At 53.3% G+C, this 16,670-nt stretch overlaps 1 protein-coding gene across 4 annotated transcripts in view; it reads right to left on the minus strand.

The window, feature by feature from the left end:
* LOC119322140 (probable protein transport Sec1a) overlaps positions 1 to 16,670 on the minus strand; it is an 89,505-nt gene that overhangs the window by 50,711 nt on the left and 22,124 nt on the right. For all 4 annotated transcript variants that reach the window (XM_037595638.1, XM_037595636.1, XM_037595635.1 and 1 more), the window contains exons 5-7: positions 13,925 to 13,975; positions 13,735 to 13,831; positions 13,598 to 13,630 (exon numbers count right to left, since the gene is read on the minus strand). In XM_037595638.1, coding sequence (XP_037451535.1) covers positions 13,598 to 13,630; positions 13,735 to 13,831; positions 13,925 to 13,975 — 181 coding nt within the window. The remainder of the gene's footprint in view (positions 1 to 13,597; positions 13,631 to 13,734; positions 13,832 to 13,924; positions 13,976 to 16,670) is intronic.

The following is a 16,670-nucleotide window of genomic DNA, read 5'->3' on the forward strand; positions in this document are numbered from 1 at the left end:
GGCTGCGGTTATCGTGGCTCGGGACCTCTTGAGGTGCAGGCTGCTGGAAAGCGGCCGCGACACCCTGCTGAAGCGGGTTGCCGAGCTGCTGGACGCGGCGTGCAGGGGAACAGCACCATTCTGCACCCTGCCCACGTCACAGGCTGTGGTAGGGGCACGCGCCCGTCCCCGCCACAACCGCGCGCCCCCTCCCAGGGCCCCTGAAGAGCCTCTCGGCGCCGGCCAGTCTCACAGTGCAGCCCGCACTCCTCCGAACATGCCACCTCAGTGTGGGGCCGCTCCGAGCAACATCCCCAGGGGCCGGCATCGACAGGACCAGAGAGCGACCGAAGAAGGCGGGAACGTGAGGCGGACGGGCAGCGATTCTGGCGCGGTCAGCCCAGAAGCCTACGTCCCCGTCGCGATGGACCTGAGGCACGCACAGGGAGAGGGCCCCAGCCGATCCCCCACACCTGGCTGGGCGCTGGATATACATGGAGCCGAGACCCCTTACGAGCCGCCGCCGAGCCCCGCCAACGTCTCCAACAGCAACAACCTCTGGGTACAGCTAACGCCACAGGGCACGCTTACGTTGACCATGGATCGCAGGTGAACCTGGGCGCAGCTACCATCAGGACTCTCAGGACGACATATCCGCTACAGGAGCGCGAAGGGCGTTGGGAGCAGCGCGGGGGGGAGCCCAACGGCAGGGTCTTCCCCGCGCTGCGCAAAGCAGGACCCTGCTTGGAGGTAGGTTCCCCGCCGGGGAAGGCGCCAGCGAGCCCTTCCCCTGGCGGGGGGCCTACAGTCGCCGAGGACGCCGCCAGCGTCCCCCTTGCCCCTTGGTCTCGTCTTGGTTTCCGGTCTCCCCAACGGTTGTCGGGGGCGGCGCAGGGCGGGGTCCTTGTCGGGCGACATGAAGCAAGGCTCCGGCCTGTGAAGGTATCCGCTCGTGACACTCACGTAACAATGAGTAAGGTTGTGCACGCCCCGAAGTCTCCTGAGCGCCGCCCTGGGGCCTCACGGGGGCTCCCACCCACGTCCTAGTGGAAGCACCATGCTCCACGCTGGCCGTCGACACTGTCCCCCAATGACTATGCCCAGCCAGTGGAAGCACTTAGCTCCGCGCTGGTGAGAAGACTTGAAGACTAGCTAGGCGCCGGACACGGCCATTTGCTTTCGCCTCCTTTTTGTACTCGTTCATCGGCTTTTTGGAGTAAACTTGGTTCTCGTGCGTTTATAAAAATGGGGGGAGTTTTTCGTGTCTTGCGTTGCTTTCTTGCTTTCTGTTCTTGTGTTTTTCTGGAGCTCATGACTGCTGCCCTGCCCTCGAGCGCCTCACAAGCGGGGGCTGGATGTGGTGTGCGCGTCAGGATTGATCGCTCCCCCCCCCCCGGGGGGGCTCAAGGGTGCGGCCGCCACGCGCGCCCACCTCGCCGCGATCCGGCAGTTGGATCCTCGCGAAGCACTCCAGGACAGGTCAACAGGCTCCTCGCAAGAGCCAGACCCTCACGAGTCCTCAGCAGGAATGCCTCGGGAGGACAAATGTTTCTGCAGCGTCAGGGCTCGCTCGAGACTCGCGGAGTCAAAGATAAGTCACAACCACCATCCCGCCTAAGGCTGCGGACCTAAGGGGTCGCTCTGTGGCATCATTTCAAGGCATTTCACAATTATGTACATCACAAGGCCCCCCCCCCCTTTCAAAATGCTCTCACAAGGGAACTCCCAAGTTTGGTCATACAGGTTAAAGCAAACAGGAGTACAGGTCTAGCCGAGCACGCCATCTTCGTCGTCTTCATCCGCGATGCCCGAGCCGTGGCAACTATCCTCCTCATCACCACTACCTGTGCCATTCGCTCCGGCCATGAGCACGGTCGTGTCATCCTCAGAAGCCAGCTCCTCCACCAAGGTGTTCTCACATGGTCGTCCACCCACCTGGCGAGCTTGTCCGGGTAGCCGCAGGCACGGGGGCTAGCACGGCGTTGAAGTCAAAATGGGAATCGCGGTTCAGGAGATTGTTGAAGACGCGCGAGAGCGCACGCACGGAGGCCCCGGCTCCTCCCCTCAAAAAGCTGGCGAGCCTTCGAAGCCTGATCTTCCAGACGGGTCACAACATCAATGAAGGAAGTTAAGATGGCTGGCGTGGTCACTCTCGTGCGGGTGAGGAGCGCTCTCGTCGCAGATAGAGCCCAAGGCACGGTTAGCTTTGACGCGCAGACCTTGGAGCATAGAGCCGTGCTCGTGTTCCAGTGTCAGGCACCGGGGGCTGTGTGCTGGGGTCAAGCCAGAGTCCTTGGGGGCGCTAGCCTCCCGAGGTTTCGTTGTCACGAGAACCCTGCAAGGCCCTAGTCAGGAGAGAACGTGGCGCGCAAGGAATCAAGAGCGAAGGTACTTATTCATCTGCAGCCACATATCTCCTCAGCTTCAGCGGTCGACGGGTGCCGTCGCGGCAGCACGGAGATCCCTTCCTCTTCAGGAGCGATTAAATGCTCGGGCGGGGCCGACCGGACCCCGACGGGCAACCCTCGGGAGGAGGAGCGTTCGGCGAGGCGTCCGGGGCGAAGGCCCCTGGAGCAAGAGCGCCTGGCAGGGTCTTTTGGGCGGCGGCTCCGGAGCCGTCGGTGGGCACCTCGCCATCGGCAGCTACCTCGAAGCCATCACCCCGAGCTTCAGGAGCCTCTGCCTCCGGAGCATAGGGTTGCGCTGACCCTGCGGCAGTCCCCCTCTGGGTCTCGATTGTCCCGATCTCCCGGGCCCCCAGCAGCGCCAGGCCTCCGGAGGGACCCTCAGCAGCCGCTGACGACGGGCGCCCCCGTGCTTCCACACTTGGGGCGCACGCAGCAAGATCGAGCAGCAGGGGAGTCACTAAGACGGGGTTCTCACGAGGCCCCTCAAGGCCCTCCGGGCGCAACCCCAACTCGTCGAATAGGGGCATCTGCCCCACGAAGACCGTCTTGTTCGAGCATTGATAGAGGAGGCAGCCATCTCCTGGAAGGTCGGCGGGCTCGGATTCGCCCGTCAGGAGCTCAAGCACCATGCTCAAAGTTCCGGCGGTCAGTAACGGCTTCTGCAACCTCATAGGATCCTCGACGCCAGCAAGGTCCCACATCGGGCGAAAATGGCGCTGGAGGGGGGCGACGCGTTGCCTGACGAATTCCTTCACCACCATCGGCGTCGTCACCTCCAGCCCCTGCAGCCTCGCCAACCTCTTCCAGACACAAGGCGCTGGTCGGAGAGCTTCACGTGCCCCCAACCGGAGCTGGGCGTGGCCGACGCCCGAGGAGTCAGGAGCAGGGGGCTGCACGTGTCGGCGTCCATAAGCAGACACTACTTCCGGAACCCCTTCGCAGCGGGCGAAAGCTCGAAGTCGGTCCCCGAGCCGGCGGTTGCGGCCACAGCTTCGAAGGTCGCGCATCCTGAGCATTGGCGAGCATCAACCAGCCAGAGCGAGAAGAAATGGCGAAACAGGGCAATGGAAGGAGTAATGCCGACCATGGCCTCGCAAAGGAAGGCGAAGACCGCGAGGAGGATGACGGAGCGGGGATCCAGATGCAGTAGGTAGATCTGGTAATGCGAAATTACGGCATTGAAGAAGGGAGAGAAGGGGGGAATCAGACCCGCGAGGATAGCGTGGAGATAGATGGGGATCTCAGTGGCGCTCATCTCACCCACAAGCCAAGACGCAGGACGGACGGCCGTTGCCTTCCACTCGTTGGAATGAACTGCAAGGGCATGGCGGACCTTGTCCAGCCCCTCCTGATTGATCACCGTCGACCGCTCAAGAGCTGGCTCCAAGGCCGGCGGGGGCCCGGCCGGGGCACGCGGCTTCCCCTTCTTCCTCCTCTGCTGCGGGGGCATGGCAGAAGCTGGAAAAGGGGGCGAGGCGCCGACGCCGGATCTGCGCACGGAGCTACAAGATTGGGCGAAGAAACGAAGGCCAAGCGCGACAACTTGCGAGGGCGAGCTGCTCTGGCAACGGGCGACCACTAGGCCTGGCGGATATCAAGGCGGCGTGGGGAAGTGGAGACGCCCACGTCCCATCAATCGCCACGCGTCATCAAGGCCGCAGGCGGTTAGGGCCCGCGGCGCTCCGCACTTGCCCTTTGGCTTCGCCTGGAAGCCAAGTTCAAGCGCGCCTTGGGCCCGGGGGCTACTGTCGGCGTTCTGGATATGGGGGTATCCAAACTTGCCTGCCTGCGGCCCACCACGTGGCTCCATCAACGGCCTGGTACGGCCCAGCTTTAGCATCAACGACTCAAGACCCTCGTGAGGGGCCAAGCCTCGCGAGGCGGGCGACACCAAGACCCCCGAAGGCATCGGCCTCTGCAGGCTGGCTCCCGAGGGGCGGAGAGTTCTATGCAAGGTGCACCTCACGAGGCTCAGCTGACGTGAGCCATGACGACCAAGGCCAGGCGGGCGCCGGCGGGCGCAGAGCGCCAGTTTCCTCTTCGGTGCAAGGGAGGCAAGCCGCGGCCGCGGAGTCCCGAGGAATCAGCCAAAGGTTTCCACTCTGGTGCAACAAGACCAAGACCACCAGGACGGCAGGACGGAGGTCATCACCGAGCCCACCACGGCGTCACGACCAGGGGCTTTTCGCAGGCAAAGACCACTTTAGTCAGGATAAGTTGTACTGCTTGTCCCCTCTCAAATCCGGCCATTGTGGGATCCCTTCCCGCCAACATTTGGGAAGAGGACCAAGGTCCCTATAAATAGGACTTAGCCGCCACCATAGAGGGGGATCGAGTTGAGAGCAAATGGCATCGGATCCACCCTCACCTGACCACCTCACCAGCTCTCTTGAGCTCAAGAACACCTCACCTCCTGAGGCTTGTTCATCCACTGTACTAGTTCATCCTTAGCCCCTCGAGGCAATCCACCAAAACGCTGGAGTAGGGTATTACACCGCAAGGTGGCCCGAACCAGGATAAACTGTTGTGTCTCTTTGTCTCTTCGAGCCCGTCGCGCTAGGCTTAGGAGTATCGCGAGTAGGCAGGCTGGGTAGGTTGAGATCTCCGCACGCACCCCAGAGTTTGAACCTTTCAAGGGTTTGTGGAACCCGTAATCCGACAAACACAGAACACATGAATAGGCGTAGAGAACTGAGTGTGAACCATGGCAGCAAATGGCTTATAGATAGATAAGACCTCACTACGAGAAGACATAAAATATATCCATGTGTGTTGAGAGAAATCATCTATAAAGATAAGATAGTAGTGATGACCTCCTTTCAAGGCAAAGCAAGCTCGACCTATGAGGATAAGGCAACCGGACCTGTTTAGCAAGCTGACAACCTTAACAGTATAAAAACACACCACCGGAGACGGATTCAAGAAGACCACGTCAAACTAAGGATGAGAAACGAGAGCCACACATTGGGGTAGACAAGGGGGGCGAGCAGGGGTCTCCCCCCCCCCCTCTCAATTGATCTTGTTGACAACGATAAGTACTCCGTATTAGCGATGGCAATTATGTGATGGCCACCTGACTCATGTGTTGTTTTAGGCTCCCTGAGTGATGCGTAAACTCTGCCAAAATAAAGAAAGCCCATAGGAATGCCCAGCCAAGGCCTCATTCGCTCCCAGCTTTTGGCGTTAATCGTCATCTCCATGATTATAGTGATGCAAAAAACCTTGCCGCTTCCATCTTACCCTAAAAGATTCAGACGGCCGTCCTCCTACCTCCAGCCTTCATTTCTCCTAGATCTAGATCAAAGAAGTCGGTGATTCCTTTGCTACTCGTTTCAACTAGGGCTCACAGAGATGCTTGGACAGCCGCTGCTGATTGTGGTTGGTGGCTAATCAAGCACTCACGCTGCTGATCAACTTGGGCACTCACATTGTTGATCAACTAGGGCAATCACGTTCATAATCCAGTGAACTTGCCACCAACCTATTTTTCAAGGTATATTCTATTCTGGTAATCTACTTCTTTTGATGTGTTCATGCCTTAGTAACTGTGAGCAGATGAGAAAAACATATCTTATATATTTTTATATTAGCTATACTTTCCTACTGAAAAAATGAAGAGAAGGATAGAATAAATTTCTTACTAAACCACTTGTTTCAATATAATCCTTAACCACGGCATTGAAAATTTGGATTCAACTATGATGAGATTGCTAAATCCTACTCTTCTTGTAGATAGCTAAATTTAAATCAATAATTGCCAAAACACATATATATTGGTGTGCTTATATGTGCAAGACAAAATATAAACATGTAGCATTATAGCGAGCGTCGTCTCTTGGCCCCCCTATGGTCAAATCCTGGCTCCGCCCCTGGCCGCACAAGTGACCAAGGCGATGATACCACTACTAAAAAGAGCTAGTAGACAAGGCAACAGAGGTGGAGAAACTGGAGGTACTGGCACCGGTGGGAACGTGAAGCTAGTCAAGCTCCGAGAGACCCTCGGAGTCACGGCGCCGGCGGCTAGCACCAAGGAGAGCACCAATGTGATGGTTCAGAACAGAACATGAGTTGCATGGTAAGTCGAGGAACATGAGCAACATCCATGAAAAGATGAAGTGCTAAGTATGCCTCGGACATTAACCGAGGGGAGTTACCATCAATAGTAAGAATATGAACAGAACAATTGAGAGGTCAAAAAGAAGACAGAGTGGACGAATCATGAGTAATATGAAAAGATGCTCCAGCATCAAGAATCCACGGAGATATACCTGCTTGTGTAGAAGGTGGTCTCAAAATGCCAGAAGAGGCGGTAGCAGAAGCAACAGAATCTTTCAGTGGAGAACTAGAGGATGCAGCTAGCAGGCCAAAGTGCTTAATCTCCTACTCAGTCAATTGAAGAGGTCGACGTAGGTGCGCCCAGCAAGGAAGAACGCTGAGTCGCACAATCTCCTGCTCGGTGAAGGACACGGCTGAAGTAGTCAATGTAGTAACACCTAAAGAGGAGCGGCCACCACCGCCTGTGGATGCCGCTAGGGGAGGCAGTGTACCATGACCAGTATCGTCTGTAGAGGCCAATGGGGGAGACGAGGCCGCATGCAGGCAAGCACCAAGCGCCAAGGGAAGATGTGTGTGCAAAGCATAGTCAAAGGAGCCAGATGCACCGGCATGGCCAGTGAAAGTCACCAGACGAGTCGGTGTAGAATCACCATGGGCGGAGGTCACAAGAGGAGTGGCTGAAGAGCGACCACTACGGCCATGTGAGAGGCCATGCGAGAAGTCGCGGAAGAGCGACCATCTGTAGAAGTCAGTGTTAGCTGTTAGATGTGTATAGTCCCTTTCCGGTATATCCCCGTTCTATAAGGGGTTTCCTGCACTTTGACTCACATGTATATGTAATGGCCTTTGGCCCTCAGGAAATACTAGTTGCTCTTTCCTAACATGGTATCAGATGCTTAGGTTCCCCTCGCTCCCCCGCACGCTGCAACTCTGTGCTCCTCTGCTAGAATCTCGCCACCACCGTCGATCTCATCCTGTCCGGAACCGCCGCCCCGGCTGTCCCGTTCGGCCTTGTCTCCCCCGACTAGCGCATCTTAGCCCGCGCCAAGGCAAGCTTCTGCTCGATCCCGCCTCGGGAGCGCCTCCTCTGCTCGGGCCTGCCTCGGATGCGCCTCCTCTGCTCGATTCCCTCTTGGTCGCGCGCTTCTCATCCCCTCGGGCAGTGCCCGTAGTCCGGCTGTTCCAGCCGCCGCTGGTGCTCCTCTGCTCGTGGCCGGGTCGCCAGGGTCTGTCCGGGCGCGGCTGGATCGAGCTGTTCCAGCCCCCGCCGCGGCTGGATCTCCTGCTGCAGCCGGACTGCGGCTCCCCTTGATCCGGTTTTGGTCGCGGCCCCTCCCGCCCCGGCCGCTCGTCCGCCCGATTTCTGCTCGCTCTCGAGCCGCTCGTGTGTGAGCGTCCGCTCGATCCAGATCCCGTTCGGGTTTGCGTTGACTCCAAAAAAAAAAGAGAGAGAGAGACAATCAGCATGTCTTCGTCTGGCTATGTAGCTGTTCCTCGGTGCTCGGTGATCTTCGATGGCACCAATTATGTTGAGTTTGTGGGCTTCATGCATATTCATATGCGCGGGCTCCTCCTGTGGGGTGTTCTCTCTGGCGAGGTACCTTGTCCGCCCTGCCCTGTTGCTCCGGTGGCTCCTGTTCCGCCGGTACCGCCGGTCCTTGCTCCTGATGCTTCTCAGGCTGATCGCGATGCCGCCAAGGTTCTTGATGATGCTGCAGTTGATGCCTATGATCGGCAGGTATCCGCATACTCTGATGCTCTCTCTGTCTACCGGGATGATCTGTCTGCTTACACTCAGTGGTGCAATGATGATGCCCGAGCTGCTGCTGTCCTCACTGCGAGTGTCCTCCCTCAGTTTGCTTCGGAGTTCATGGGACTTGGCACCGTTGCAGCGATGTGGGCTTATCTCTGTCAGCGCTATCAGCCCTCTGGTGATGCTCTCTACCTATCTGTGGTGCGTCAGGAGCACGCACTCCAACAAGGTGATTCCTCTGTTGATGAGTTCTATTCGCAGTGCTCTGCCATCTGGCGTCAGCTTGACTCCCTTCGGACGGTTGTCTGTGGCACCTGTCGTTGCTGTCAGACTACTCGGTCAGATCTGGAGTTCCAGCGGGTCCATGAGTTCTCATCTCGTCTCCGCTCTGAGTTTGAGCCCAGACGTGCTCACTTGCTTGCTCGTGGTCGTGTTCCTATATCGGAGGTGCTTGCCGAGCTTCGGGCTGAGGAGACACGCCTTCGCTCTGCTGGGTTGCTTTTGGTTCCGTCAGTATGGCTGCCCGGGCTCCTGTGTCGTCTGCTCGTCTCACTGCTCCGCCGCTCCTGCCTACTCCTCCAGGGGGGGTGAGCCGTCCTCCTTATGCTGAGAAGGGCACGTCGCGCCGTGACACAATCTGTGGTTACTGTTCCCGGCCAGGTCACCCAGAGTCTGATTGCCGCCAGAAGAAGCGAGACCAGAGGCGCGCCTCCTCCAGCGGGCCCCCTGTGGCTTCCTCGGCTCCGTCACTCACTGACCAGGACATTGTTCGCCTCAAGCGTCTTCTTGCTTCCTCAGGCTCCTCGTCGACTGGTTCTGCTGCTGCTGTGACTGCATCCTCCTCCTCACCGTCACAGGCATCTACACAGTCAGGTACATCTTCGTGGGTTCTGGACTCTGGAGCCTCTTTTCATATGTCTTCTGATTCTTCCGCGTTGTCTTCCCTCCGACCTCTTGATTCGCCTGTTAATGTTTTTACTGCCGATGGCACATCTCTTCCCGTTGCTAGTCGTGGTATTCTTTCCACTCCGTCCTTTTCTGTTCCGAGTGTTTCACATGTTCCTCGTCTTACCATGAATCTGTTTTCTGCTGCCCAACTTACTGATTTTGGTTGTCGTGTCATTCTTGATACCGACTCTTGCTCCATTCAGGATCGTCGCACCAAGACTTTGGTTGGTGCTGGCCCTCGGCGCCGTGAGTCAGAGGGCCTTTGGGAGGTTGACTGGCTTTGTGTTCCTTCCGCTGCCACCACTTCTGCCAGCTCCCATGCTCTTGCTGCCTCTTCGTCTGCGTCCTTCCAGCAGTGGCATCATCGCCTTGGTCACATCTGTGGCTCTCGCTTGTCTTCTTTAGTTCGTCAGGGCCTCTTAGGGTCTGTATCTGGAGATGTCTCCTTACATTGTAATGGTTGCAGACTTGGCAAACAGACTCAGTTACCTTATCCCACTAGTGAGTCAGTATCTCAGCATCCGTTTGACTTAGTTCATTCTGATGTCTGGGGTCCTGCTCCCTTTGATTCGAAAGGTGGTCATCGCTACTATGTTTTGTTTATTGATGATTTCTCTCGTTACACTTGGCTCTACTTCATGAAATCTCGTAGCGAGGTTCTCTCTATATACAAACGTTTTGCTGCCATGGTTCACACTCAGTTTGCCACGCCCATTCGTACTTTTCGTGCTGACTCTGCTGGGGAGTATATCTCTCAGCTGTTGCATGGTTTTCTAGCGGAACAGGGTACTCTTGCCCAGTTCTCATGTCCTGGGGCTCATGCTCAGAATGGCGTTGCCGAACGCAAGCATCGTCATTTGCTTGAAACGGCTCGTGCGCTCATGATTGCTGCTTCCCTTCCACCCCATTTTTGGGCTGAGGCCGTTTCCGCATCCACCTATCTCATCAACACTCAGTCATCGACTGCTCTTCAGGGTGGCATTCCTATGGAGTGTCTCACTGGTCGCTCTCCTGACTACTCAGCTCTTCGTATGTTTGGATGTGTGTGCTATGTTCTTCTTGCCCCCCGAGAACGCACCAAACTGACTGCTCAGTCGGTTGAGTGTGTTTTCCTTGGCTATAGTGATGAGCACAAGGGCTATCGATGTTGGGATCCAGTGGGTCGTCGCTTACGCATCTCGCGTGATGTGACTTTTGACGAGTCTCGTTCTTACTACCCACGTTCTTCTTCCTCGAGTTTCTCTGTCAACGACCTTTCCTTCCTCATTCCCGATACGCCCCGCTACGTGCCTCCTGTGTCACCTCTTCCTCCTGCACCTCTCATTCCTTCTCATTCACCACCGACCCCGTCTTCTCCCTCCTCCTACTCCACCTCTCCACCCTCATCTCCAGTCCGTCGTCCTCTCTCCCCGTTTCCCCTCCACTATACTCGTCGCCCTCGTCCTGAGGATGTCTCCTCTGACGAGCCTTCCACCTCTGCTGCACCTCTCACGCCTCCCCCGGTTCACAACCTCCGTGCTCGGCCTCGCCCTCCGCCTGATCGCTACTCCCCTGATCGGCACGGTCTCTCTGTTTTGACTGAGCCCACTTCCTATCGCACTGCCATGACTCAGCCTGAATGGCAGCTTGCGATGGCCGAGGAGCTTGCTGCCCTTGAGCGCTCTGGCACATGGGATCTCGTTCCCCTCCCTTCTGGTGTCCGTCCCATCACCTGCAAGTGGGTCTACAAGCTTAAGACTCGCTTCGATGGTTCTCTTGAGCGCTACAAAGCTCGTCTTGTGGCCCGTGGCTTTCAGCAGGAGCAGGGGCGCGATTATGATGAGACTTTCGCTCCTGTGGCCCACATGACCACTGTCCGCACTCTTCTTGCTGTGGCTTCTGTTCGTCAGTGGTCTATCTCTCAACTTGATGTTCAGAACGCTTTTCTCAATGGCGAGTTGCGTGAGGAGGTTTATATGCAGCCACCACAGGGGTACTATGCTCCTGATGGACTGGTCTGTAGACTTCGCCGCTCTCTATATGGTCTCAAACAGGCCCCTCGCGCCTGGTTTGAGCGCTTCGCATCTGTGGTGACCGCGGCTGGTTTCTTGCCCAGTGACCATGATCCCGCGCTGTTTGTTCACACGTCTCCTCGTGGTCGGACTCTTCTCCTTCTCTATGTTGATGACATGATCATCACTGGTGACGACACTGATTACATCGCCTTTGTTAAGGCCCGCCTTCACGAGCAGTTCCTTATGACTGACCTCGGTCCTCTTCGCTATTTTCTTGGGATTGAGATCTCCTCCACCTCTGATGGCTTCTACATCTCTCAAGAGAAATACATTCAGGATCTTCTTGCTCGAGCTGCTCTCAGTGATGACCGCACTGTTGTGACTCCTATGGAGCTCAACGTTCAGCTTCGTGCCTCTGATGGTGACCCTCTCCCTAATCCCACTCGCTATCGTCACCTCGTCGGTAGCCTTGTCTATCTTGCTGTTACGCGTCCTGACATCTCCTATCCCGTTCACATCCTGAGTCAGATTGTTTCAGCCCCCACCTCTGTCCACTATAGTCACCTCCTCCGTGTTCTACGATATCTTCGTGGCACGATCTCTCAGCGCCTTTTCTTTCCTCGCTCCAGTTCTCTTGAGCTCCAGGCTTACTCTGATGCTACCTGGGCTAGTGATCTCTCTGATCGACGTTCGCTGTCTGCTTACTGTGTTTTTCTTGGTGGCTCTCTGATTGCCTGGAAGACAAAGAAACAGACTGCAGTTTCTCGCTCGAGTACAGAGGCTGCGTTGCGAGCCATGGCTATGTTGACGGCCGAGGTGATCTGGTTGCGATGGTTACTTGCGGATTTTGGTGTGTCGGCTCCTACCTCGACTCCCTTACTGTCAGACAGTACTGGTGCTATCAGTATTGCGCGTGACCGGGTGAAGCATGAGCTCACCAAGCACATCGGTGTGGATGCCCACTTTGTGCGTGCTGCTGTGCAGGATCAGATTCTTGCTCTTCACTATGTGCCCTCAGAGTTACAGTTGGCTGACTTCTTCACGAAGGCACAGACTCGAGCGCAGCATACCTTTTTCCTCTCCAAACTCAGTGTTGTTGATCCACCATGAGTTTGAGGGGGGGTGTTAGATGTGTATAGTCCCTTTCCGGTATATCCCCGTTCTATAAGGGGTTTCCTGCACTTTGACTCACATGTATATGTAATGGCCTTTGGCCCTCAGGAAATACTAGTTGCTCTTTCCTAACATTAGCGACCATCACCACCGGCGGAAGTCATGAGAAAAGTCACTAGAGAGGGTACAACACAGCATGCGGAAGACGCCGGAGGTGACGACATCACAGGCAGACGAGCACCAAGCACCGAGAGACGGCGCATGTGCAAGACGGCATCAATGTAGGGAACACCATCAAGAGTCAGCGGGCAACGAGGGAGATGCGTACCCGACAAAAGCATCGTACCTTTTTTTTACTTTTTTTATATAGATTAGAGAGATCACATAACTTGGAAAGCAAACCAAATCTTAACAGTGTGGAAAGTAAAGATAACTTCCTAATAGAGATATATTTCCCTAGGGTTAAACTTGGACTTATTGGCTGCCAAGGATTAGCCATGTGCCTACCTAAGGCCCAACTGTTGGTATTGTGGTTACGAACTGCGCTGCATGTTTAGGCTTGCGGTTACAGTGCTGCCTCCAATACCTGGCGGCAACACTTACAATTCTAGCAAAAAATTAAGATTACTTATGTAATTTGCTATGATCCTAGTTTTTAAAATATAAATAATTAATGCATGTCTTTTTATGTTCAAAATCACCTTCCATCTATTTAGATTAAGTCTAAACTTATTCATGAATTTGCATAAACAACGATTTCATTGGATTATAGTTTTCAAATCATGGCTTTTAGAGTACACATTAAATTGTATCATTTCTAAGTACATGGAAAACTATAGAAAGTTTATCGTTGGTAGAATCAAGTACGACCACTAGATTCTGTGGTTTGATGCTAGTGATTCTATCGGAGCATCTCCAATTTAATTCAAAATATCAAAACTGACGAGTGATAACCTAATCGTAGCAACATCTATTGCTAGGACAAATAACAGAAAACACATAAACCCGTCTACAGATATGCTTATGGATCTTTTCACAATGGAGCATCAGTTACATGCTCTATAAAATGACAAAGCAGGACCAAAAAATCAAAAGGAAAAGGCACGAAGAATCCTATACTGCTAATTGAATTTCACTGTAATCTAAACAGCAATATCTTCCCCCTTTTATTTGTGAGAATCTCATGACTGAGCAAACGTGAGGCGTCAAGTCAAATTACCATCTGCTGTTAAATCATGTGTGAAATAATATTTATAGGGAAATATGTGTCAAAAATAACAATTACGGAACATGTATCAAGCAACATACTGTATCTGAACAAATAATCTTTCAAAGAACTAGGATACCTGGGAATCAATAGGGAAGTACTCCAAATTCATCTGGAAATGACATGGAGAACAAATAGTGAATAGCCAACAGAACACTTTTTCATTTTAACAATACTCAAGTATAAAATAGAAATGAACGAAAAAGCTAAGGTAACCTCACTAAGTGCACCAATACGAGGTAATATACTTGAATCCCTTTTTATTTGAGCAACTAAGTCTTTCTGTATGGGAGAACTGAAAAACACATACGCCCTACAACACGAGCAACAGTGTGTCAATAAATTAACCACAAAAGCAACTGTGAATAAAAGATGTGGGTGGTAGTTCATGTTTATTCAGGCGTACTTCTTGTATAACGGGCTTCTTCCTGACATGTCAGAGAGGAACATAACAACGCTGCAATCACCGCCATATGATGGTTAATGAACAAAATCGACAATGATGCATGAAAAAATATCAGATTGAAACTTGTTAGGAATATGCAACTTGTATTCCCATGAGGCCATGGGCCAGCATAAAAGCTGTGATACGTTGTAGTCTGGGCCTTCATGAAGAAATCAGCCAACTTTGACTCGGAAGGCGTGTATTGAAGAGCAACCAGGTCCAGCATTCGACTCCACATGCCACCATGCGGAGGTTTGGCCCTTTGCATGGTCCCGAGCAGGGTGCACAACAGCAGCCTTCATGCAGAAGAGCCGGTGAGGGGGTGGGGTGGGGATGGTGGGGAGCAGCAAACGAGAGTTCCGGGAAGGAGTGTGGCCATAGGCGTTGCAGTTCTGGAGCCTACGTGATGAGGGTGTCTGTCAGGCAAAGATTTTTCTCTTTTACTTCTATATTATATTGGTTCATTGTGTTATTGATCTGCGTATCTTAAAAGGAAAAGTGGAGAAAATCTAAGGTGCGTCAAGGATAAGGAGAGATGATTTTATGTTTGGGGCAATCTGCTATAAGAACCCTAGGCAGAGAATCAGAGAAGGAATGACGAAGAACTAACAGAGAGATACTTGCAATGTCTAAGTGGCCAAGAGCAAAATTGTCTTTTTACAGCTCTAATGGTCTGTCTAATGGACAAGAGGTATACAAGGGTTCAAAATCATTTTGCAGTGGCATAAAAAGGTACAGCCTTTGTACGGATATGGAGTTCAAAATTTGTAAGAGTAAACGGGTTCGACATTTTCTGGATGAAATCGAGAATGGGATGGAGATGAGTTTTTTTCCTTGGGAGCTTTTCCGGTGAGATGGAAGGAATAGCTTGGAGTTTCTCAAGTTCTATCCACTGGCTGCTGGGGCAGGAGAGCAGGAGCACCAAATCACACTGCCAAAGCTCCTCTTCGGGGGTGCCACACTGTCATAGCAGGTAAAGGAGGTACTATTTTGTTTCTTTTTATGCTAGCAGGTGTGCCAATAGGAGGACAGAAGTGTCAGGTCCTAACTGGAGAAATCAATACCAGAACGATTCTTCAGTTAACACATAACTTACCGCTTCGCCTAAAGTTCAAATTCATCCACCCAATCTGCATCCAACGGTCCAAGACCTCACTTACCGCTTCGCACCAGAGTGAGCTCAGATTCGACGATAAAATTCGATCGGATGGCGACCAGCTCTCTTCTTGTCGCTGTTACCATCCGACAACTTCACCTGCTCCCTTCCTTTCTGTTTTACTTTACAGCTGCTGTAATGGCTATAAAGCCAAGGATTTGTAGGTAGTGGAGCTATCTCGTTTTGTAAAGGGTTAAACCCTAGCCGCCATGACCCGACTGGCTCTATCTCGCACCTCTGTTGGTGTCAAAACCCTAAGTAAAATTCCCCCAATTTCCTCGCTGTTCTGATGATTGTCTGAATGTGAGGAGTGATAGTAATTTCAGTAGCTCGGGTCTAAGAAGAAGCCCGGTGGAGCTATGAAGATGACTTCAGCAAACCAAATGTACGTTTAATCAAGAATATAGAACCCTCCAAATGGGTTGTAAATCTGATAGTTTGCCTTTTATTTGACATTCATCTTATGGTTGTGACTGAGGAAATATGCAACTTGTATTTCCATGAGGCCATAGGCCGAAATATATATATGTACTGGTGTGGTAAATATGCTGAAAACCCCTTGTAGAATTGGGATACTGCACGGCTAATATATACAACTCTAACAACCACCAAAAACAACCCCCAACCCCTCAGACTCATGGTGGATTAACAACACTGAGTTTGGAGAGGTACAAGCCAGAATGTGCTATAATATGGGCCTCCATGAAGAAATCCACCAACTGTAACTCTGAAGGCACATACTGAAGAGCAATCACCTGATCCTGCGCATGGGAGCGCACAAAGAGAGCATCGACACCAATATGCTTGGTGAGCTCATGCTTCACGGGGTCTCGCACAATACTCATAGCGCATGTATTGTCAGAGAAGAAGGGAGTGGATGTGATGACAGAAATACCAAAAATCCTCAAACATCCATCGTAGCCAAGTCACCTCTATTGTCAAAAGAGCCATAGCTCGTAGCTCAGCCTCTGCACTCAAGCAGGAAATAGTTGGATGTTTCTTCATCTTCCAGGCAATGAGAGAACCACCAAGAAAATCACAGTAAGCAGAAAGGGACCAGCGGTCCGAAGGATCGCTAGCCCAAGTAGCATCAGAACAGGCCTGAAGCTATAACAAACTGGCTTGGGGAAGAAAAGACAATGAGAGAGTCCAACAAAGATATTGTAAAGCGAGAAGGAAGTAACCGTACTGAACCAAAGTGGGAGCAGAGGCAGCAGCAGCCAACGAACCGGCTGCAGATGAGGGTCAGACAAGGCACCGAGCCATGGGGGAGAGCCGGGGGCGCTAGCGGCCAGGAGAGGAGCCGTTAGAGAGCTGCGGCTCCAGACAGGGACGGCCGGCAGCAGCCTGCACAGAATTGGAAGAGCAGCCCCTGGTGAGGGTGTCAAGAGGGGCGGCAAAAGCGGCGGGCGGCAAGGCAGCCTGCAGTGCTGACCTCGATAGAGGCTGCAGACGTGGAGGTGCTGCGGTGGGATCGATCAGGTCGGGGTTGAGTTGTTGCACGGGGAAATCGATCTCGACTGTGTAGGGAACCAATTGTTGACAGATCGA

This window comes from Triticum dicoccoides, chromosome 6B, assembly GCF_002162155.2.
Source record: "Triticum dicoccoides isolate Atlit2015 ecotype Zavitan chromosome 6B, WEW_v2.0, whole genome shotgun sequence".
In the NCBI taxonomy this organism is placed as follows: domain Eukaryota; kingdom Viridiplantae; phylum Streptophyta; class Magnoliopsida; order Poales; family Poaceae; genus Triticum; species Triticum dicoccoides.